The sequence below is a fragment of the Rattus norvegicus genome, chromosome 18 (assembly GCF_036323735.1).
Source record: "Rattus norvegicus strain BN/NHsdMcwi chromosome 18, GRCr8, whole genome shotgun sequence".
Taxonomy (NCBI): domain Eukaryota; kingdom Metazoa; phylum Chordata; class Mammalia; order Rodentia; family Muridae; genus Rattus; species Rattus norvegicus.
The window spans coordinates 29,995,776-30,020,430 of record NC_086036.1 but is presented as its reverse complement, the minus strand read 5'-3'; the positions used below and the strand labels follow the sequence as shown (position 1 = coordinate 30,020,430).

The 24,655-nt window shown below is 41.3% G+C and overlaps 1 protein-coding gene across 2 annotated transcripts in view; it reads left to right on the top strand.

Moving 5' to 3' along the window:
* The first annotated feature begins 150 nt into the window (after positions 1-150).
* The window catches only part of Diaph1 (diaphanous-related formin 1), a 99,392-nt gene continuing 74,887 nt past the window's right edge, over positions 151-24,655 (top strand). For both annotated transcript variants that reach the window (NM_001395102.1, NM_001107393.3), the window contains exon 1: positions 151-361. In NM_001395102.1, the coding sequence (NP_001382031.1) occupies positions 245-361 (117 nt within the window). In that variant the 5' untranslated portion in view covers positions 151-244. The remainder of the gene's footprint in view (positions 362-24,655) is intronic.

The following is a 24,655-nucleotide window of genomic DNA, read 5'->3' as shown; positions in this document are numbered from 1 at the left end:
TCCCTTCACCCCCCTCCCTTCCCCCATTGGTAGGGGCTGCGGGTCCGGGCGGAAGTGGGGCAGGCGGGCGGGAGCGAGGCGTCACCATTGTATATTCATGAGGCGCGCGCAGCCCAGCATGTTAATGAGGCGGGGCGCGGCGGCCGGCTAAGAAGGCTGCTGGGCGGCGGCGGTGGTTGTTGGCTCGGGGCAGCCGGGCGGGAGCGGCGTAGACAAGGGGTCTCTGGCCGGCGCTAACCAGGACATGGAGCCGTCCGGCGGGGGCCTAGGGCCCGGCCGCGGGACCCGGGACAAGAAGAAGGGTCGGAGCCCGGATGAGCTGCCTGCGACGGGCGGCGACGGCGGCAAACATAAGAAATTTGTGAGTGTCCCTCCCACCCTGCTCCTCAGCCTGGCGGAGTGGCCACCTCTGGACTCGGGCGACCCTCGCTGCCATCCGGGGGCGTCTGCTTGCCGCTGGGGAGCCGCCCCCGCGCCTCCCTTCCTGGTTTCTCTGGGTCCTGGGCTTCGCGGTCCCACACTCTCTCCCTCCGGGACATCCGGCAGCCGGGCTGTCCCACCTGGCCCTCGCCTCGGCCACCTTGGAGCTTCCTTCGCTGTTCAGTCCGCAGGCTCTGCGCTCCCGCCCCCGTGCCCCCGCGGGCTCTCAGTCCCACTTCCTTTCCTCTGCTTCTGGTACCCTAACACGTCTTTTTTCTTTCTTTTTCTTTCTTTCTCTTTGCTCCCCTGTAAACTGTTCTGAGTCCGTTTTCTCTTCTTATCCGTATCCCATTTGGGGTATTCTTTTTCTTTTAAAAGGTCATTTCCTTTCTCACTAGTAATCCCTTTCACCTGCTAACTTTCCTCCCGCCCTGTCCCCCTTCTGCCCGGTGTCACCTGGTAATGCTTCCCCTTAGGAATGTTACCTGACTTGAGTCTCTCTTCCCTCCTTCTTTGGACGTTTGTCCTTGTGATTATTGGTCATTGGGGCATGGCGGTAATTGGCTTCCTTATTCACAAAACCTGTTTCTTTTTAGCCCTATTGCTTATCACTTTAGAGGGTTAGAACTTTTTAAAAGATACTATGCCCTTCATGACCCGAGATGGTGATTAAACCTCTCCCTTAGATTTCAATTCCAATAAGTTTATGAGTAATTTAATTGCTTTTTATACACTTTAAATAACAATAACCGTTTTCTCAACTCATCTTTCACCATTTTCTGGGCCCCAAGGTTCCTGAAATCCCTTTTCCTACCACCTGTAGGAGAGCAAATCTTTACTTAGTGTGCCTATTACTTCTAATCCCAGTCCAAGGGACTGTTGATGTTCATGTGACTCTGTTTTACTACCTGTTGCCTTTCCTAAGTCCTCTTTTCTTCTCTCTCCAGGGAGCTACTTGACTCTTACAGTAAAAGCTTTGAAAGATACCAAGCAGTCAGGCAGGCACACACACACACACACACACACACACACACACACACACACACACACAGAGAGAGAGAGAGAGAGAGAGAGAGAGAGAGAGAGAGAGATTCTGTTTAACTGTTTGCCCTTTGTTAACTAGATACTTGGTTTGCTCTTCCAGGTAACATAGTAATCTCTTTGACCAACTAAATGGCTTTTAACTCCTAGGCCCTGTCACCCTCCCCCAGTATTCTGATCCCAGTCCACAAGTTTGGGAGTAAACTGATAAGTGATGTATAATGGGAAGAAAGTGTTTAGTGACCTGCAGGGTTGAAAGCATACTAGACTGAATTAAAGGAGTGACTCATCTCTTCCTATTTCTAGCAAGACCAGGTGCTCCTGGTCTGCCCTTTCCAGTGACATATAGGGTGCCAGTAACTGTTTGATCAAGCAAGTACTATTGTAGAAATAGGATCCCTTGGTGACCAGAGCAGTATATCCTTAAGTTCGTTCTTTAAGAGTAATAAGAATTAACCTTCCAGTTAGAGAGTTTTCCACAACTTTCCTTCCATAGTGTAATTTTTAGGGCCTGTATTTCTTTATTTTTTTGTTTTGACTTTGTTGCCGTGGATACTGTTTGACCTTCTCTATCCAAACTCTGGCTATTCTTGCTGATTTGTGGTGACCTCTGTGACTTGTTATTGTTTGCTTTGTTTCAAGTTTTATACGTGCTTTTTAATTTGCTCTAACGCCGCGTTTCCTAAGTTGGTGAAATGTACTTAAGTGTGTGGTGCTGTAAGGTGAGAATTCCCAGGAGACCCAACTTCTTTTCACCTGTTTTTCTGGCGTGTCACAGAGTCCTGTGTAGCTCAGTGGATTTGGCCCAGAGTTGTTACTTGCTGTACAGAGGGCGGAGCTGAACCTAGTTCTCTTTTACTGAGGTTCTGGTTTTAACCCTTACCTTAACTAAATTTTTGGAAGGAGGGATTGCAAGCAGTGAGAGTTGGAAGGTTCCCAGGAAAGCTGGTTGCTTCACTTCCTAGTTGTCAAATACAATCTACCTTCAGGCAGGAGGCTATTCGCTCACTGCTTTTTATGAGAGCTATGAAAATGAGAGACTAGCAGTATTGCAGTCCACTTCTCCTTGTCTCTGTGTGTGAGTGTGGGAGTAGGTGGAGCGGATGAGATTGCTGGGGTGCTTTTGTTACCCAGGGCTCCATTTTCCTGAACTTACTGGCTAAATCCAAACTCAAAGCTGCTTCGCCTACTCCACCTTTTCTCAAGTGCAGTATCCGCCAGAACGCCCATTCTGAGTGTGCTATAAAAACCCTCTGGGCTTGGACTAAGGGTGCTTGAAGTGCTTTGTCTTTGAGTGGGTGCCGCCCCTTGGGCTGCTGCAACCATACCTTCTGAGCAGGTGGTTTGCATTTGAAGGACTGCAGTTCATACCTTTCTGGTTTTTGCAGATTCTAAGTACGAGCAGCCAGAAGTGAAAACAGAGCTTATCAATTGCCTGGAATCTGCCCTTCACCCTCTGAGGCAACTTGTGTGGGGGGCAAGGAGAGTTCTAATTCAAAAAGCAGATAGGCGTCATCTTTTAAAGGCATGGCTGTTAGAAATTTTGATGTGACTGAAACTGTGTTTTTTGGTTTTGCCCTTTGGTTATGGATGAGTTTGTCTCCTGGGCCAGGAGCATTTCCCTTCTCAATCTAGCATTAGTTCAGTTTCTTTCAGAATCCTTTGAGAGGGAGGAAAATACAAATTTGGAGGGAGCAGAGTGTTTCTGACTTTGCAGCAGTGACGAATGTGGGTGTCCAGTACACTCATTTCCGAAATATATGTAGAGAGTCAGTACAAGCAGGGAGTTGGGAAGCTGCAGACTATCCCTGCATTTATAAATTAAATGTCTTCTCATACAGTTGAGAAATTAATACATTTTTAAGAACAGCAATTGCTGATTCAATGAGAAACATCAGTTCTAAAAGGTACTTAATGCTTTTTAGAGAGTTGGTAAATGTTCCAGTAAATGTTCAGTTTTTTTTTAAAGATGCACTTATTTTTGTTTTATGTGTTCGAGTGTTTTGCCTGCATGTGTGTATGTGCACCATATGTGCTTGACATTTAAGGAGGTCTGAAGATGGCACCGGACCCTTAGAACTAGAGTTACAGATGGTTGTGAACCATCAAGCGAATGCTGGAACTAAACCCAGGTCCTCTGCAAGAGCGACAAGTGCTCTAAACCACGGATCTATCTCTCCAGCCTCAAGAGCTGAACATTTCGGACTGTAAATATTTGTTATAAAACCTTCAGGAAGTAGTAGTATTAGTGAGGAGCAGTATCATTTTGATAAGCACATGGACCAGAACAGACCGATTGTATATTCTGTATGGTAGAGTTATTATTGGCTTGCACTGTAGTTTGTTTATAAATGAATTGCCAAGTTATTCTAGGGGAGAATTATCTTCAGTGGGATGAAATAGAGACCTCAAAGATAAGGTTGTATGCCACATGTGATTCAGAGGAACAGGTTAAAATCATGTTTAGATAAAGGGTTTGAATATGAAAGTGATTCCTTTTACCTTGTGTTCGTTGAAAACATTCACAGTTACAGAAACCATTCTCATTTTGAAACTAATTTTATATTAAGAATTTTTTCTTTTTGTGTTGAGCCTTCTGCTTTTAATCACTCATTTCGCAGTAATAAGGAAACAAGCATCTTAGCACAGCAGCTAAGGTGCTTGCCTGTCACTGTTGGGTGACACTTGCCTTGTAATCATCTGCCTGTTGTTTCTTTATTCTCATCTCTCCATGGTCTTCTGGTGACTGGTTTGAGCATAGCCAGGATTTTGGGCAACCAGACAGTTAGAAACTATTAAGACTAAAATTTTGAGCCAGGCATGGTGGCTTTTATTCCCAGACAGGTGACTCTCTGAGGCTAGCCTGGTCTCTGGAGTGAATTCCAGGACAGCCAGGGCTACAGAAATGAACCAAACCAACTGGGGTAGGGATAGAGAGAATAATAAAGTTTCTGGAAGTAAAAAGTAAAAAAATACTGTAATCTCTATGCAAACCTATTTTCTCTTAAGACAAAAACAAACCCAGGTTTATAATTATTAATGCCTTTTTACTGTGGAAGAAGACAAATATTGTGACCAATATTAGTGAATTCCCTCCTTATAGAATAAGTGGGTAAGTCATTCTTTCAGTTTTGAGGTTTTTTTTTTTTTTTTTACTTCTACCCATTATTAAAGGTTGTTTGGAATGGTACCCTTAAAACTTGAGAGCTGGGGGACTGGTGAGATGGCTCAGTGGGTAAAAGTGTTTGCTGCTAAGCCTTAAGATCTCCAGCATCGGGGTTGGGGATTTAGCTCAGTGGTAGAGAGCTTGCCTATGAAGCGCAAGGCCCTGGGTTCGGTCCCCAGCTCCGAAAAAAAAAAAGAACCAAAAAAAAAAAAAAAAAAAAAAAAAAAGATCTCCAGCATCCACATGGTGGAAGGAAACAAGTAACACTTCCACATGTGTGTACACACACACCCACACCAAATAAATAAGTGTTAAAAGAGTAAAAACTTTAACCCTAATAGAGTTTCTAATTTCATTAAGTCTAAACACTCAGTGTATCAATCACTTCTTGCAGTTGTCTGCTGGAAACATCAAGGGACTAAAAGGTCAAAGGTAGATGAATAAACAGAAGGGAAGCAGACATTTTGGTTTCTATGTTTTCTTTATTAAATAGTAACACAGGAAGGGACTTGGTGCAGGAGTGAAAAGAAGCTGATTATTGCTTGGCTCTGTGACAATCAGGGAGTGTCCTTTGTCTTACAGACATTGTTTATATTTTTTTTTTCAAGAAGAGGACAGAATAGACAGAGAATACAGAGGAATGTAATCATCTTACCATTTGGAGACCTTGGATCCCAGCACTACAGACCAAACCATACCAGAGTTGGAAAACTTGTCAGCTCCTGATACAGCCATCTTTAATGGTTGGATTCTAGTGTGGCTGTGACCATTGAGGCTCTGACAGTCTTGAACTTCTCGTGTCCTTACCTGCTCTTTGTGTGTCTTCCTTAAGGATACTGTTTAAATGTTTAAGGTTTTGATCATTAAATATTTGTCTTTGTTGTAGCTTATGTACAAGTGTTTGGAATGTGTGTGTTTTGCATGTATTCTTGTTAACTATTTGAATTTATTAACAGTATATTCTGAAAAAAAAAAAGGGAAGGTGTTTATTTTTGAAGAAGTCCCTTTCTCCCACTTTTGTTCTTTGTGTTGTTTCACCATCTTTGCTAAAAGTACATATATTTTCTCTTTTCAGTGCTTTAGTTCCACATGTTGGTTTTGAGTTGGAATTTTCACCTTTAGACAAGATGGTTCATTTTTGAAACTTTTAGGATCAGGGAATGAGATTCCATTTATCCTGGACAGCCCCTGTTGCCACCCCCCCCACAGAGTTAAATAATGCTAACTTTTGTTTTCTTGTACTCAGTTTGCTACAGGTTGTATGTCACATTGTATAAATATTAGTGAATGTTTAGAATTTTACTTAAGGATGTGATAGATTCATTCCAGGGTAAAGAATTAATTATACCTTGGCAATAATAACAGCTTGAATGAATGCTTCCTGTGTGCCTACCAATGCTAAAGTTGTGAACTCAGTGACTTACTAGTCTCCACACTGGCCTTAATAAAATACACATTATTATTATTCTGTTGGATTTGAATCCATTGAGATCGGGCAACCTGCTTGAGGACATAGAAGTAGAAAGTGGCAAAGCTAGGACTCAGTGTAGATCTAGCTGACTGATTCAGTGCTTTGCAGTGTCACTTCCTATGTAATCAGCCTTTCACATCAGCTATGTAAGAGTATTCTCTTCTAGACATTTCCTAGAAACTTTTGGTGGTATCCCCCTAGAGTCCTTTGGACATCTGTAGTCTATTAAAACTGGATTCTCCTAGAGTCCAATTAGTGGGAAAATAGTTCAAGGTTTAGAGGTACAAAGTGCATTGGCTAAGTGCCTAAATGCTTTGTGCATTTAGTAATTTAGACTTTGAGGCAATTGGAAGAATCATAATTAAAATTATCTTAGACCTGGAAAAGTAGCAGTTACTGAGTGTGTAAACCCCAGCTCCCCTGTCTCAGGAGGTAGGCAGTTGTGCAAACCATTCTTTTAGAGTAACCTGATCTCCGTTGCACGTGAACCAGCTTTAACACGGCAGCATGTGTCGGCAGTCGCAGTTTAAGTTGCTGAGAGCAGCAGAAGTGAGGTGAAGCTGAGACCTAAGACTGTCTGTGTAATTAGCCTTTTTATGTTGAAATTTGATGTTGGGCATACGTAAACACTTACTGTCCTGAAACTTAAGGATTTCAAATGACTACTGACTCCAGGGTCTCTCCCAGAGTCTGAGAACTGCTGGCTTTGCTCTTTAGACCTGGCAGTTATTTGTCTGTAGTTAATAATTAAGACATTGCCACAGAGATCCAAGTACACAGAACTATAATTTTCTGTATGATTGGTGGTAAGAAGTAGAGAATAGAATTTCTCATTTGCCTCTGTCCAAATAGATCTATCTACCTTGGATCCAGAAGCTAATCATAAAGTCAGGTGGTTATCGTATCAGATTTCAGCCTTGGTTTTTAAGAGATTATAATTTGGGATATATATACATATCTCCCCATCTAAGAAGAAAGGGCTCTGTTTAGGGCTGTGAATATAAAAGCGTATGCATAGGCATGCTGCTGAGGATCATACCTGCAGCTTTGCATGTGGTAGGCAAGCACTCTGCCTTCGAGCCACACTTTGAGCCCAGCATAAACTTTAAATTGATGTCTAAATTTAGAAAATTGGGAAAATTAAATGGCAGTGTTATTGGACTGAGAGAAGAGCTAAGTTTCAGAATCTTGACTGTTAGATGTGAAAAGAATCTTAAAGTGATCTAGCTTGTTCTTTAGATAAAGGTTATCCTGAACCAGTGGTCTGTCCAGTATGCAGCCTAGAACTAGATGGTCTGCTGTCTCCATGTATTGCTGATTGGTTGTGACTTTACCACTAATTAGTCATGTGAATTTTGGACAAGTCACTGTAGTTTGCTTGGTCTTCTCTTACAAAACCTGAGGGTTATTATAAACATCCCTGAGTTCTGTGCCAGTGCTGTACCAGTCTGCTGGTGCTAGACTCCTCTGTACTAACGCAGTGGTAATGGACAGTGTTCGCTGCATAGGAGAGAAGGGTTGGGGCTAGCCTTGGAAGGAAATCTGATTAGTAGGGAGGTGCAGAGAGGCTTGAATAGAGGCTCTCAGATGTGTGACTGTGTGCTGGAAGTGAAGGAAATGGCAGTGTTACAGGAGAGTGGTGGGTGTAGATCACTAGGAGATGACATTGTTACAGGAGATTGGTGGGTGTAGATCACTAGGAAAGCTAAAGCCACTTCAATTGGCAGAAATTTTAGGTTTCCTTCATGTAAAAACCTGAGGAAAAAGGCCCGAAAATTAGCATTTTATACCATGTGGTACTCATTGATATCAGTTTGGGGCCACATAATATATTGCAGTTATGTAATCAGGATATCTAAGAACTCAGATTTGTGTTAAGGTCCAGGAGATTTTATTTTTATTTTTTGTATGGGTATTTTATCCACATATGGGTTCTGGGAATTGAGCCCTGGTCCTTTGGAAGAGCAGTCAATACTCTTAACCACTGAGACATCTGTCCAGTCCCCAGCAAATAATTTTTGCTGCCTTTGATGAAGTTTAGGTAGTTTATAGTCTTTACCACTCATAATACACCTGTCTTCTTAGAGATTATCTGGATCTTAGAAGTAATGTGGCTTTTCAGGCTGTATGACCAAATTGTGGGCACAGATAATGCCTTTGTGAGAACAATCTGAGCCAGTGTTTGGGCCCAGTTTCTTCTTCTAAACATTCTTCCTGACATTTGTGGTGTTATCTTTGGTTGCATGGTTGTGGAAGTGTTCCACACTCTTCCTTGAATGCATTTGTCTTGTTCTAGAGCCTTGCCATCAGTCCAGCTAGCTTGTAAGGTCCCTGAAAGCAGCAGTGGTACTTAGCGCTTGTTATCTATAGCCTTCTCTGCACTCAGCTTCCGTGTTAGTTTGGGAGACTCGCATCAAGATTCCCCACTCTCATGGTCTAATATAAGAGACCTCAGTTCTAAAAACATTAGTTCTCTCTCACCAAGGTGTGAGCTACAGAACCACTAGCATAACTACCCTAACCAGGAGAGCACTACAAAGTAAAACAATGATTACTGTCTCTGGAGGTACTGTCTCACTGTCCTGACTTGTGTCTAATAAAGGAACATTATGTATGATTAAAAATCCTGAGTTACTTTGCAAAGTACAAGGCTGCTGACTTTCACCACTGCAAATGAGAGGAATATTTGACTCAGTGCTCATCTGAAGTGACTAAGGGCAAGCTTCATGGTATTGGAATCTATTAATACCATAATCTTTGATGGACACAGAAAGGTTTTTACAGACTTGTTAACAAGAAGCCTGAGAATAGTCTGCAGGATGTGTCTGGGTCTCCATAGTTAATTGTAGTAGTTCCCAGAGTGTACTGTTCATTCTTTTTAATGTTTTAAAAAATTTTATGTGTCTGAATGGTTTCCTTGCATGTATGTATGTGAGCACATGAGTGCCTGGTGCCTATGGAGTTCAGAAGGTGGCACTGGATACCCTGGAACTGGAGTTAAGGATAGTCGTGAGCTCCCATGTGGTACTGGGAACTGACTCAGGGTCCTCTGCAGGAACCTCTGCAGCCATCTCTCCAGCCCCAGACCATTGTCTCTTACCACATGCTTCAGTGAGCTGTAGAACTTCTTTAGTTCCTTTGCTTGGCCAGAGAAGCTTTGGCCTGTTGTAAGGCTATTCCACCATCTTGTTGGACTTACACAGACGGTTCAGTCTCGTCTCTGTGTGACATGTACACTAAGACTCCTCACTGGCAGGCTTCTCTAATGTTTCTTGATCCTTGTACTTTTGAAAGGATGGGAGTTGGTCCTGGTTGGCAGCTCTTAGCCCCTGCTACAGCTTGTTCGTTACATGTAGGCCGTGGGTGACGTCTGTTTCCTGTGATTGAAACCACAAGAAGAAGTGGTGAAAACCACTGTAGGATACGTATTATCAGGCAAGCAGCAGGCATTGGGCACCCCTTCAAGAGAGTAGCAGTAACCAATTACTGTCTTTGAAGAGGCCCAAAGAGACCTTAGAAATGATTTGACCCAGTTTTCCTTTAAACAAGGAGAACATGGAAGCTTAGAGCTGTTTTCATCCTTAATTAGATGAGCTAGGCTTTAGAATCCACCTATTCAGTGTCCTCTCTCATGCTTGTGATTACTATTAAATTCTGCACGTGCTCTTTGTCAGGATATTAGTAAGGTGTATGAGAGGAGAGAGAGTTTTGAATATTTATGAATATGGGAATTGGATGATGTTTTGCTTTAAATGTATTAATGAGTTTTTAAAAACTTTTTATCCTTTTCAAAACCAGAGTTTCTGCTGTTTTTTAATTTCACATAATATCTGGATAGTCTAGTCACTATCTTTGCACAAATGTTCTTAGAGAATTACAATTATGGTTTATATATTTTTTACTTTTAAAATACTGTAAACATTTCCATTTCTTCAAGCTTTAGAGCTTTTTATTTGAAATGAAAGTGAATTTTTAAAATAAAAGCAATATGTAGCTTTTCTTAAAGGAATGTAGATATGTATAAACAGTAAAACAATCCCCTTGGGGTTTTTTGTTTGTTCCTGTTTTGTTTGTTTGTTTGTTTGTTTGTTTGTTTTTTCTGAGACAGAGCTTATCTGTGTATCCCTGGCTGTCCTGGAGCATGTCCTGTAGAACTTAGAGATCTGACTGCCTCTGCCTCCCAACTGCTGGGATTAGAAGTGTGTGACATCTCTTCTAGTCTCGTTTTTCAGAAATTGAAGTTTAAAGTAGGACCAAAGAGAGAGATACTTGCTATTTGGAAATATTTGGGCCTAGTACTCTGGCATGAAATTGTGTATGTGATTGTGTCATAAGTTCAACATAGTTTGATTTCTAGAAGGATCAGAATGACTTTAACTTTGGCTTATATTTCTGGTGAACATTCATGAGAATTTAAGTTATTGTGCTCTCTGCTCTCCACGATTTCCCTTTAGATCTTGTTCTAGGTTTATAAAAGGCTAGAAAATGTTTATTGTTTCATTAGCTCAAGACTGGCTTTTTGAATAGCAGTGTAATTTTTGGGTTATTTACTGTATTATTAGTGGGTGATTATTTTGGGGGTATTCAATGATGATGTGATGAGAAAGGGGGGAGTATCTATTATTTGGAAAAGATCTTCATGCTTGCTGCCTGTATGTGATAGCAGCTGTAGAAACTTCCTGTCTGTTGGGCCTTGGGCGTGTCATATGTGCCTACCCTGAGGAGAAGATGTACTGCTGCTCACATCACAAGGGAGGAGGACAGAGTTGCTAGGGCGATTGAGAAACAGCATTCCTGAGTCACTGACTCTTTCTAAATGGTCAACACCCCTTTTTTAAAGGAACAATGACGATCTTCCCTGAACTCAGAGGCCCAATAAGGAAATGAGAAAGAACAAGCATAGTTTTTGGAACTTGAGAAATATATTTAAACTTTGGAAAAGTCTGCTAACATTATGTGTTTTCTGTTTGTGTTCAAGTTTTCCCAGAACTTTAAGGTATTTGAGAAGGAGGAAGCTTGTGTATAGCTCTGTGCAAGTGACAGAACATTCATTCATGACTTTGACCCCTTCCTTCAGCAGAGAAGATGGGCATGTCTGCCTGACACTTGATGTCCCAGCTTTGAGCACTTGGTCTAGTGACAGCTTGATTTCCTGACCCAGGAGTGTCTACGGCGTAAGGTGCCGACACTGTAGACTTGTAAGAGGAACAGGGTGTCCCCAGCCTGGCTTCTGGGCTGCTTTTCTGTGCTGGATTAGTGGAACTGGAGTGACCTTTTCTTCTTGTTTCCAGTCCGTCAACTCTCTGTGAAGTTGTGTTAGCCCATCCCAGTGCTTAAAGATGAGCTGAACTGGAGGCAAGGAGTTACTTTTTCTTTTCTCTCAGATTTGTTTCCTTGACCAGGAGAATAACAGGTATTTTGAATCTGTTAGCAAGCAAATCCTAATATTAAGGCAGTATCACAGCATGGCTTTGAACTCTCAGTCTTCCTGCTTCTGCCTCCCAAGCACTAGGATTTAGATTCCCTTTTCTCTGGGGTATCTTTTTTTTTTTTTTTTTTTTTTTTTGAGGTGAATGTTGCAGCTCTGCCCCATTCCCATTTAGGGTAATAGGTAATTGTAATGTCAGAATTCAGTTTTTCTGTAGATAGAGATGAGATGTCAGTTTGTTTGCCATCTTCCTTGGGCCATCGATGGAAATGGAAGGAAAAACTCTGTATTTAAAGTTACTCGTTTCTTTCTCTCCAGTTCTGCCTGGAGCCTAACCAGTTTCTGTGGGTCTGTCATCCTGTCTTATTTATTTTTTAAAGACACTTTGATTTTTGTCACTTTATTATTGAGTTTTTTCATCTCAGCCCGATGAAGACAATATAGTCGTAAGGACAGGAGTACTAAAACTGGTAGATTTCAAGCAGCAGGCACACACCTTCCCAGTACTAGCTCACTGACCTTGGGCGGCCTGTGAAATCTGTGGCAAAGCTAGGTGAGTTCAAGTGTGTGCTGAAAACCTCCATGGCCTCAGCATTCTAGGGCACTTACTGCTAGTCCTGTGCTAGAATAAAAGGTGAGTTAGCGGCAGACCCACAGATCTCTGTGTTCCGAATGTCAAGCTCGACCTTTCCTTACAGGATTTGAAAGGAAGTTGTTGGCCACATGTATTTCCCACTTTGCCTGTAGGTAGTGGTGGCCTTTAGCATTGTCCAGAACTTACTACTTTTCAAAGAAGGTGGAAACACTCCTAGATGATGTCTTGTCTGTTTCATAATTGACTCTTTTTCCCCAAGGACATTTCATAAATGTCTTGTGGGCTGGAGCGCTAAGCATAGTCTCTGGTCGCATTCATAGGGAAAGACATTCTTGAAGGCGTAATCTGATAGTTTAGTGTCTGTAACAATACTACTTATCTAGCAGAGAACTCAAAACTTTTTAGTCGGGGTTGGGGATTTAGCTCAGTGGTAGAGCGCTTGCCTAGCAAGCGCAAGGCCCTGGGTTTGGTCCCCAGCTCCGAAAAAAAGAAAAAAAAACTTTTTAATCACTTGCTCAATTTGAATAGTATTAATGAATACACTGTACTTATGATGGTGCTTCAAAATTTATAGTTGTGTTAATTTTAAAATAAAGTTTAAGCAGTATCACTTCAGTAAAACACGGCTTTTGCACCTACAACACTTAACAGCCACAGAGAGAGTTGCAACAAGTATCTTTTAAGAAGGCTCTGACATATAAAATATTAAGAGCCCAGCTTAGATGATGGCTAAGTGTAAATTTATAGGCAAAGGAATGGTCTTTGTTTTCTCACAGCATGTTACTCAAGTATAGTGTTGCCTAATTAGTCATCAGGTGGTTGTTTTACTAGAAGCTTTTCTGTAGTAACACCGAAATCACTTTGCAGACTGATCTCACCATCCGTTTTTACCTGCTTATCAGTGATCCTAAGAGGCATCTGTGCAGTTATGTTGCATTTTTGAACCGGGCACCCTCCCCCACCCCCATTCACTTTTGAGACTGGGTTTTCCTACCTAGCCCTAGGATGGCCTTGAAATAGCTATAAAGCCAGGTTGACTTCAAACTCAATCTTCCTGCTTATGCCTCTTGAGCTCTGGAATTGTATAGGCAGGCCACCACAGCTGGTCATTGTCTTGTTTTTTAGTAAAGTCACAGCACAAAGAGTTAAAGTTACTTATAGCATGTTGGAAATAAGAATCAGAACTCAAGGTCTTTTTCTCTTAGAACGAGATCTAGTTTCAGCCGTTGAAATAATGTATGAATTTCTATTGCTGTGCAGTAAATTATTACCCAGCGTAAAACATGGCATGGATGGTGTGGGTGGGTTCTCAGGGTGACAGGGCTAAAATCAAGATGTCAGCTGAGCTGTTCTTGCTAGAAGCTCTGCTGAAAGTTGGCCTTCAGAATCACTGAGTTTTTGAAGACTCCAGTCCCTCACAGTGTGGGGCTCTCTTCAGTGCTGGCTTGGTACTGCACTCAGCACCCAGAGACTGCCTGTAGTTCTGCTTTGGCCAAGAATGGTGTGCTGAATCTGTGTGTCTTGACTTCTAGATTTAAAGCACTTGTGTGACTGGCTCAGGTCTACTTGGTAATCTTTCTTAGGAGTCAGCCATTCTGTATCTCTGTTGTCAGCAACAGAGTCACAGTGCTGCATACCTTTAATCCTGGCACTCCAGAAGCGCAGGCAGGTGTGTCTGTAAGTTCAGGGCCACCCTGGTTGTTTTAGGGTTCCTTCCTTCCTTCCTTCCTTCCTTCCTTCCTTCCTTCCTTCCTTCCTTCCTTCCTTTTTTTCTTTCTTTCTCTCTCCCTCTCTCTCTCTCTCTTTCCTTCTTTCTTTCCTTTTTTATTGGATTTTTTTTTATTTACATTTCAAATGTTATTCCCTTTCCCAGTTTCCTGGCCCTGGCCGTAAGCGCCCACCCCCTTCCTCTTATATAAGGGCATTCCCCCTCCCCAATGTTTTAGGGTCTCTATTGCTGTGCTAAACACCATGATCAGAAGCAGATCTGGGAGAAAAGAGTTTATTTCCTCTTACAGCTTACAGTTCAGCATGGTGGAGTCAGGGCAAGGCCTGGAGGCAAGACTGGAGCAGAGGCTGTTTGTTCTTCAAGTCAAGGTTTTGCTGTGTGGCTCTGGCTGTCTTGGAACTCACTCTATAGACCAGGCTAGCCCTCCAACTCAGAGATCCGCCTGCCTCTGCTCCCAAGTGCGGGGAAGATTCTCAGTTGAGATTACTTCTTCCAAAATGACTCTAGTTTGTGTCAAGTTGTCGTACAAACTAGCCAGCACACTGGTCTACACACTGAGTTCCAGGATAGGTAGGGCTGCATTGACAGAGAATGTCTCAAAAAAACAAAAACAATAACCAAACAGGTTCTGTGTATGCTGAGGCAGTTAGTGAATTGCATTCTGACTATAGTTATGAGAGAACTCAGGGGTCCTGGTCTGCCCAGGTTCATCACAGTGTGGAGCCAAGATACTCAGCTATGCAGTTGTGGTAGTCACTTAGCCAAGAGCTCAAGCATAAAAGTTACATTAGCCTGAACTAAACCTTTAGAATGTACTGAGCTATGGGTTTGCACTTGTGAGTTTATAGTTCCCCTTTGCTGGCTATGTAGTTCATTCAGTAATAGTTCATGAGCATAGTTCTAGGAATTAAGAGTCACATTTTCCTCTGTAAAATACTTTGTGTTCAGAGTAATATTTTAGTCATATTCTCTTATTAGATTATTGCTAAGAACACTATGTAACTACCTTTTGCTTGGCTTATATAAACAGTCTGTATCAAGAGATAGTCCCTTAAAAAAAGAGAGATAGTCCTTAATTATTTATAGTATTCTGTGCTTCATTCATGATTCAAATTAAAATTCTAGAATTCAGGGGCTGGAGAGATGGCTCAGTGGTTAAGAGCACTGACTGCTCTTCCAGAGGTCCTGAGTTCAATTCCCAGCAACCACATGGTGGCTCACAACCATCTGTAATGAGATCTAATGCCCTCTTCTGGTGTGTCTGAGGATAGCTACAGTGTACTCGTGTACTTAAAATAAATCTTCAAAAAAAATTTTTTTTTTTTTTAGAATTCAGAGAATCATGTAGAGATAAATATGGATGAAGTTTCTTTGAGTTTACAGTAGGCACCATTGTATTATTGGACATACAAAAGAACTCCTGTCTATGTGACCCACAAGGTTAGTTCTGTCAGCTCAAGTATTGGGCCTAGAAAGATGGCCCAGCATTTAATTGCCCTTACTACTTTTGCAGAGGACCCATTTGGTTCTTAGTACCCACTATGGTTACAGCTCCAAGCAGAACTTCCTCTGTGGCTCTGTACTCACACATACATACCCACGTAGACATATACACACACATAATTAAAAATAAAACCTTAAAAACTAGAGTAAAGCCACCACAGTAATAAAATAGGTATACAAAAGATATCAAAATTAATTTATATTATATAATAGTTATTTGGGTATATAGTAGACTCTTGATGTCATTTAGTTTAATTAGTTGGGCCTTTTGGATCTTAGAGGGCTTACCTTGTAGGTAACAGTTTTTGATCTGTTTTCTTATAAGTATTAAAATTATCTAGTTTCTGATTTCTCTTTTAAAAGATTATTTTTATGTGCATGTGCCTGTGTGGAAACATGTACACAATGTGTGTGCAGATTTCCATAGAGACCAGGAGGTGTTTGATCTCCAACTGGAATTGCACGTGGTTATGAACACCTTGCTATGGGTCCTGGGAACCAGACCCAGGTCCACTGGAAGAGCAGTAAGCATTCTTTACCTCTGAGCAATTTCTCTGGCCCCAAGGAAATTTCTGACTTCTTGTAGCCGGTAGCCAAAAGATTTACCACATAATACATTAGGATGTGGTGAATGAATCAGGAACTGAATTGCCGTCTGGAAGGGGAGGAAGGGGGCAGGTTTTCATTTCTATTTTGATTGATGGTTATTGCCTTGCACTACATTGTCAGCTGTATTGTATTTGATGGTGTTACTGTTGAAACATGTTGATGCGTGTGGTAAAGCTCAATGAAACAGACTTTTCAGAGAAGATAAGGCTTCTTTTAGTTAGTAAATATAGTTTTTTAGGCTTCTTTTCCTAGCCAGCTAATGGCTTGTAGATATTTATCTAATGATTCAATTCTGGCAAGAGTCTTAGAATAAGTGCTGTACTTTTATTTTAATCATTTGCCTGTAAATGAAATATTATGAAATTGAGTAACAAGTAAAAATCTAGATTGTGCAGAAAAGGCACTATTACTCCTATTGGTGGAAGACCTCAGGAGATTCACTATGTAGTATCTTAAAGTCATAAGTCAATTTTTGATTGTCAGAACATGAAGACCTGAGAGAGGACATCAGGGGACAAGCAGGCTAAGAGTAGGGCCTGCTAAACAGTGAGCATCTTGCTAGGCTGCAGTAAAAGCCAACTCCTTAGACATCAAGCAGAAATATGATTGAGGAAGTATGCTGCTGTCACTTTTGTACACCTAAGCTCACCATGATTGGCATCATCTTTGCTGAATAACTCAGAGCAGAAAAAAAATTCTGTGGGCTGATGTGTTTTTGACAGTTTAGGTAGTGAAGCAAAAGACAGAAGAGCAGAGACACATGCACATGACAGCAGAATGACAGAGGAATATCATTCAGTGCTAAGGTGCAGTGAGTGATCGAGACAGGAAGACAAAAGCTCCTTAGTGTGTGTGTACTAAGTAAAAGAAGCCAACAGGGGAAAGCTCCCAACTGTATGGTGTCTTAGAAAAAGCAAACTAGGAAGACATAATGATCAATGGCTTCAGGAAGAAGGGATGAAAGGGCCCAGGAGACAGAACTTTCATATTGATGAAATGGTTACGATGAGTATATTTGTTCAAACCCATAGACCATAAAATGCCAAGAGTGAGCCTTAGAGTAAATTGTGGTCTTTGGATGATTATGGTATCTCAGTGAAGATTTGTTAATTGTAACAAATTAATTAGTGCAGAATGTTAGTAAAAAAAAGCTAAGTTCTGGGACGGACATACTGGAAAGTTCTGTAGAGAGTAGATGGTGGTGTCCTCAATAACACATGTGTATGAAGCAAGTGGTGCCCTATGATCATATGCAAGCAGGAACTCATGCAAAAGTGAAGAGAACTGACTCCATAAAGTTGTCCTCTGATCCTCACACATGCACTGTGACATATACATCTATACATACACATCACATAGAATAACAACAGCTCTCTGCCCCTCCTTTCTCCCTCTCTTCCTTCTCTGTACCCCCTCTGTCTCCATCTCCATGTGCTCCTGCTCCCACTTCCCGTTTGTCTCTACTCCCTTCTCAACTCCCCTTCCCATGCCCTAAATAAACTATTCTACACACACACACACACACACACACACACACACACACACACACACAATGACAACAGCAATAATAATAGTATGCATATCTACACATACACATCATATAATAATGACAATAATAAATAAAAACCCCAACAACCCATTCATTTAGAGTCTCTCATTTGTTGTTTTGTTTCCTTTTTTTTTTTAGAACTTGCTCTGTAGACCAGATTGGCTTCCTCACTGAGATCCATCTGCCTCTGCCTCTGCCTCTGCATCCTGAGTGCTGAGATTGAAGGAATCCACCATCACTGCCTGGCTGTATTCAGAGTTAATATGCCATTTAAACTCCTGTTTTCCATGAGCAATAACATACATTTATTATCTGAGGAAAGTTCCTAGCATGAGGAGGTGGAAGTAATTTACTGAACAGAGGGGGAGATTTAAAAACAAAAATCATTAATATCTACTAGAGAAAATTTCAGAAAAAAAAAGAATATTTAGGAGTTGCAAATATGAAAGCTGAAATTAAAGCTGAATAAAAGGGTTGGGAGAATTTGGAAAACCCCCTCTAAGTATGACAGGAATATAGAGATACAAAAGAGAGAGAGCAAACAAAACCCAGAACAGTATGGGAAACCAGTGTTCAAATGAGAGAAAAACAACCAACAGAACAACAAGTTACCAAGGAAATAAAATTAATTTCCTAGCACTGAAAGCGAGGATAAAAATAGATGATACAATGGTTAAATCTCAAAATATCCATAAGAAAAATCCTACAAAATTCAACAGGATGGAAATGGGTTGTACACGGGACCCGGAGCAGCTCCACGTTTTCCTGAAAATAATGGTCTTTAAAAACCTGAAGAAAAACAATTTCCAACCTACAAGTTCAAACCCAAACACAACTGTTAGTCAACTATGGCTTGGAAATAGACATTGTTACGTATTTAAGTTTAAAATAAAGTTTATCCCCATGTATTCCAAGAAGCCGTAATGGGATGTGCACCATCAAAGTGAAGGAAGGAACGAAGTGAAAGACTGAAGTACAGTGAACAAGAACTGCAGCAGAGCAGAGGGGTCACAGAAGCACCGAGAATAACCGTTCTGTGCCCCAAGAGCAGCCAGCTGTAGTGGGGCAGTGAAGCCGTGTGTGGTGACATTCGCCCACGGTATGGTATCAGCACTGAAGAAGCTGGGGAGGCGGGAAGACTGAAAGTTAAAATCACACAGGGCTACAGAGTGAGTTTAAGGCCACCTGGCCATAGAGTCAGGCCCTGTCTTATAAAAACACAACAACAAATGAAGTACAGTGGAATAGTGACGAGGTTTGCATCAGACCCTTAACGACTGTCATCATCAGCATCTGTTTCTGGTCTGGCTTTTGAAACTGACAGTATATGTATAACTCTGGCCCAGACTCTTGGCTACTCTGGACCATACATTCATAACACACACGTCTTCTCATGTGCATACAAGCATACAGCTGTGCACACATACCATATTGGGTGTCATGCCTCAGACTTCATCTTTTTTTGTTTTGTTTTTGTTTTTGAGAAAGTTTCTTACAAAGTAGGCTAAGCTGGTTAGTCAGGAGTCCCAGGGATTCTGCCTCCCTAACTGGGTTTCTAAGAGCCAACTATCACCCTAGCTTGCTTTGTTTCTTTAGTGTGGGCATTAACAGTCAACCTGGTCCTTATGACCAATTGAACTGTCTTCTCAGCCTCCAGTGTTTTTAATGTATTGAAATTTATCCTTTTATCTACTAAAGAGATCTTCTATTCAGTTCCAGCATCCTCATCAGGCTACTCACTACTGCCTGTAATTCTAGCTCTAAAGGATCGGATAGCCTCCTCTTGCCTCTGGAGCAACTACACATACAAACAAATCTTTAAAAAAGAAATCTTGGTTACTCCCAAGGTTTATCAATTATTGTGTGTAGTTATGAAGATTTGTGTGCAAGCTTTTGTGTAGACATAAGTTTTCAGCTCTGAGGTCAGTGAACATCAGGGAAAGCCAGGGATGGTAGTGCCTACCTATAATCCCTATAACTCAGGTAGCAGAGACGGGGATTATCACGAGTTTGAGGCAAACCTGGCTTACTAGTAGTGAGACTTTCTAAAGCAGACAGCCGTCACACACCAAGGGGCTTTGTAGCGAGGTAGTGTGATGGGAGCATGTAGTTTTATAAGATGTTGCTACGCTCTTCTGCAGCATCACCGCACTGGGGTTCACCCCCGCACTGGGGTTCACTAGTGTTCTGCTTTTTGTCATTGCCATAGGCTATAGTTGTATATTGGAATCTGAGTTTCCCTGAAGGCAGGCTGCAGATTGACTTCTCATGAGCTTTTAGTCATTGTTGTTCCATGCATGTCGTCTTTGATGAGTTGGTAAGCTGCCTCCTTACTGTTGAGTTTTGAATTGTTGGCATATTTTACATAATAGTCCTTTCTTAGATGTGTCTTCTGTTTGATTTTCTTCCTAATTGTTTGTTTCCTCATTTTCTTGGCATCACAGCACGGTGGTTTAAAAAGAACATTTTCCCCGAGACAGGTATCCAGTAGCTCTGGAAAATCAACATCAGCTTAGTTGAAGAGACTTTTAAATGAATAGTTAATTTTTTTCTTTTTTTTTAAAGTTTATTTAATTAGTGTATATGCGAGTAAGCACCCTTGGAGGGATTGACTCCCTTGAAACAAAGCTACAAGCATCTGTGAGCTGCCACATGGGTCCTGGGAACAGAACCCAGGTCCTTTGGAAGAGCAGCAAATGCTCTTAGCCCCATTAAGCTAGGGGCAGATTACCAGCAAGACTCTCGAGCTCAGAATAGTTAAAATTGTAACAAATTGGGCACTATTTTGTTTAATAGTTTTAATTTTAATTGTATTATTTAGAATATCAGTTGCTGAACTGCATTGGAACTATTTTATTGTTTTAACTAAATTTGAACCAGGATTTGTGAAATTCTAGGTTTATAGTATAGGGGTTGTGCAAGAACAGTACACACTGTTAATTGGCTTGAATGTGTTATTCAAAATTCAAAATATAAATTTCTAGTACGAATATAAATTAACTTTTATTCCTCTCTACATATGAAATTCCCACTGCAGTATACTAATATGTTCACACACTGGGCATAGTGATCCATGCTTAAATTCTAGCACCTGGGCGGAAGAGTCAGGCAGATCTCTGAGTGTGAATGAGACCTGGCCTACATAGTGAATTCCAGGCCAGCTAAGGCTCTACAGTGAGAACCTGTTTCAAAAACAAAAATACCACTACAACTACCACCACCACCACCACCACCACCACCACCACCACCACCACCACCACCGCCAAAATATTTCACAGGAACATTTTTAAAACTTTTGATACATAACATGTATATATGTTACCTGCATAACAACATTATGATTTTAGACAAAATATTTAAAATGTAAATTCTAGACATTAAAAATGAGCAAAATCCTATAAATTTAGGTGTAACTCATAATTATGTAAGGAATGTTCAATTTAATTCTAACATACTGACTTTTTAGAGAAATAATCATTGAGGGGCTGGAGAGATGGGTCAGTTAAAATCACTAACTACTCTTCCAGAGGACTTGGGTTCAATTACCAGCACCCACATGGTGGCTCACAAATGACTATAACTTCAGTTCCAGTGTATTTGGTGACCTCTTCTGCCTACCACAGGCCCCAGGCATGCATGTGGTGCCCAGTCATAAATGCTAACAAAACACCACACATAAAAAAACGACTTGAATTTGTTGTAAAGTTTGCCCATTCTGCGCTTAGGACAAAAATGTAGTGAAGCCTATTAACTATCCTTTGGCATTAAAAGCTTTAACACACGTTTTTACCCTTTAAATAAATGTGTTACTGTACATCTAAATATACATCTCCCAACATTCTCCGTTATTCGGGAGTCTGTGCAGTGCACTATGGTAGGACATTTCATTGTTGAGCATCCAGGTATACATTAGGTATTTTCCCTGTAACCAAAAATGCCCAACCAAACCACTTAAAGGAGGAGTCAGAACTCGGTCTGTTTTCTGAGATTATAGGCATATACTGTCATACCAGCCTGACTCCGTTAAGGCTCAAGAAGAGATGGTCCATGGTCCCTTGGCACCATGGACTTGGACAGACATCATGGCAGTAGGAAGCCATTCACTTCATGGTTTATAGAAAAGTAGGGGGGTGAAACAAGCTGTCAGGGATAATGTACCCTCAAGAGATTTTCCCCCAATGACCTTCCTTTACCTACACTGCACCTAAGGTTTTACAGCTTTCCAAAATGTGCTACTGCTAACTGGGCCTTGAAGTAGAAGCCTCTATCGGGTGGGGACTTCACTCCCTAACAGAGTGCATTGTAGTTAATTGTAGTTTCCTCCTTTGCAGGCATGAATGTATGCATGCATGTACATGCAGAGGTCAGAGGACAGCCCTCAGGAGTTGCTTCTCTCTATTCTCTGGGCTCTGGGGATTGAACTCAGGTCATAAGGCTTGATATTGACAGCAAGCCTCTTTACCCCGTAGTCACCTCGCCAGCCCTGCTTGCTTAGTTTTTGAGACAAATCTCATTCTTGTAGCCTAAGCTGACTTCAAATTCAATCCTCCTGTCTCAGATTCAGCCTCCTTCAGTGTTGGCATCACAGGCATGTGCCATCATTCTCAATTTGAGTCTTATTTTGGTGAAGGGTGTAAGATCTGAGTCTATATTCATTTTTTAAAATATAAATTTGTTATTAGTCACACAGTAACTTGAGATTTTGGTTAGGGTTTTTAATCTGTAGATCAGATTTGGAGACACGTGATCCTAACATAGTTGCATCACCCTGTTCATGAATGTGGGGCATCCCTTCAACTATTTCTCTGATTTTATGGCTGTAGACCTTGTACTTACTTTTAGATTTATATCTGTGGGTTTTATTTTAGGGAATGCTGAGGAAAATGTTTTTATGTTTGAAATTTCATACTGCATTTGTTCATTGCTGTTCGTTTTAATTTTTAGATTACTTTATGTGTATGTATTTATTTATGTGTATGAGTGCTCTATCTGTATGTATGTATATACTTGAGACCAGAAGAGCACATGGGATCCTTACCCTTTTCCTGGTCTTAGCTGCAGCATCTCTAGGCTGTCATCATTAATTATAGTGCTAACTGTAGGGTTTTGTGTTGTTTGTCTTTTGGTAGATACTGTTTATCAAGTTGAAGAAGCTCGGTATTTCTGGGCCAGTTGCTAAATTTTCTCAGGAGAGGCTTAATCTGTATTTAGAGTTCATAAACAAATGAAAAGGTAGGTATAGTGCTTCAGGTGTTCCAAACAGTAACAGTAAAATATTTATTTCTGGGTTTAAATTTTGTTAAAATTATAATTGTTCATTTGCAGTAGCTAGCCATATTTGACATTACACATATTGTGTGGCTCTGGTGTTGGACAGTGGTGCTCTGGGTGATCTTAGACTAGGTCAGTAGCTTTAGGGTCCTACCATAGAGAGAATTCTTCCAGCCTTCTGCCTTTCATGAAAAGGCCAGTTTGGTAGGGCTCTGATTTTGCAGAAGAAATGCACTGACTGTTTGCCACAACTGTACTTCCAACCCAGAAGCCATCTATCTGTTTACCCTCTCTTGAGAATGAACTTGTACACTCCTGGTGGTGGGTAGTTTTCCAGTGGCACTGTGAGGCAGTTTTGTAAATGGTGGTGGTGGGGTACCTAAGGATTTAACTATTCGAGTGGCTTTCTCCTTAGTCTTAGGTTAGTTAGTACCTTTCCCTGTGAGTGGTTCCTTGTAAGAATTTGTATTGATTTCCTAGTCCCTTGAAGGTCTTTCAGTGTAATTTGACCATTTCTTAGTTTTGATTTGGGACTCTGCTTCCCGTGTCTGCTGGTACAGCTAATCTTCCTATGCCCTATAATTGAGGGCACAGTGAAGCCATTGAGCCTCTGCTTGGGTAGAAAGTTTATTGGGGATCAAACTGCTAGGGCTGTCTTGGGAGGTGGGCAGAAAGAGGAGCGAAAGAGGAAAAGCAAGCAGATTTTGCATGACAGTCAACAGAGAGAGAGAGAGAGAGAGAGAGAGAGAGAGAGAGAGAGAGAGAGAGAGAGTGTGTGTGTGTGTGTGTGTGTGTGTGTGTGTGTGTGTGTGTGTGTTGGTTGAGATGCCCTTGCCTGAGGTGGTTGACCTTTGGGGCAAGATTAAGGGTGGTTTCTGATAAACAGAAACTGGCCTTATGAGATCTCTTTTTCTGGAAAGCAGAACTACCACCCGTCCTACCTCATCCCACAGTTTTAGGCTTGTTTATCCAATGACATTCTTCTCTAGGCCTGAGTTTTGTTTAGAACAGTGTCATCAGCACTGCCATTTTGGGTGCCACTTTGGATCTAACATGCTCCATCTGCATTTTTTGTTGTTTATTTTTTCCTTGTTCTCTAGGATCTTGTAGGCACTTTTCTTTTGTTATGTACTTCTTTCTGGAAGATATCTTTTCTGTAGTTTAAGAGGCCTTCAAGAATGGGAGGAATTGGGTATTTTGGCTCAGTTTGTTTTCTCTCTTGTTTTCTTTTGTTTTTCAAGGCAGGGCTTCTTTGTGTAGTCCTGGCTGTCTTGGAATTAGATCAATAGACCAGGCTGGCCTGGCATGCACCACCATGGCCCCAGCAAGTGTGACATCTTTTACCTAGAAGTTAGTAATCTGTTCATGAACTTCATCTGCTTAGCTGTCTTAAGGTTTTAGTTTAGTGTGTATGAAGGTCTGAGTGGTAATAGATAGTGGACTCCATTAGAGAGACAGAGTATCATGGCACACCCAGGCAGGGAACAGCAAGGATTTGTAGATTTGCAGGAAGAAGATGGGGAAGATTGTGAGTAAAAGCACATAAGCTGGGTAGATTAGCGATGGGTAGAAGTACAGCTTCAGCAGCCTTTCCTTTTTCTTCACATTGTTTTCAATTCTTTCATTTCTCATGATTTAGGAATATCTTTATCTACATCACAGACTCCATTAAAAAAGAAAGAAAAGAAAAGCAACAGCTAATGATTTGGGTGAGGACTGGAGGGGTGGTTCAGGGTTACCTGGAAGGCTACAACCATCTATAAACTCCAGTTCCGCCGGATCTAATGCCTCTTCTGTCCTCTTCAGGCACCAGACATACATGTGGTGCACATACATACATACATACATACACACATACAAATTATATGTAAAC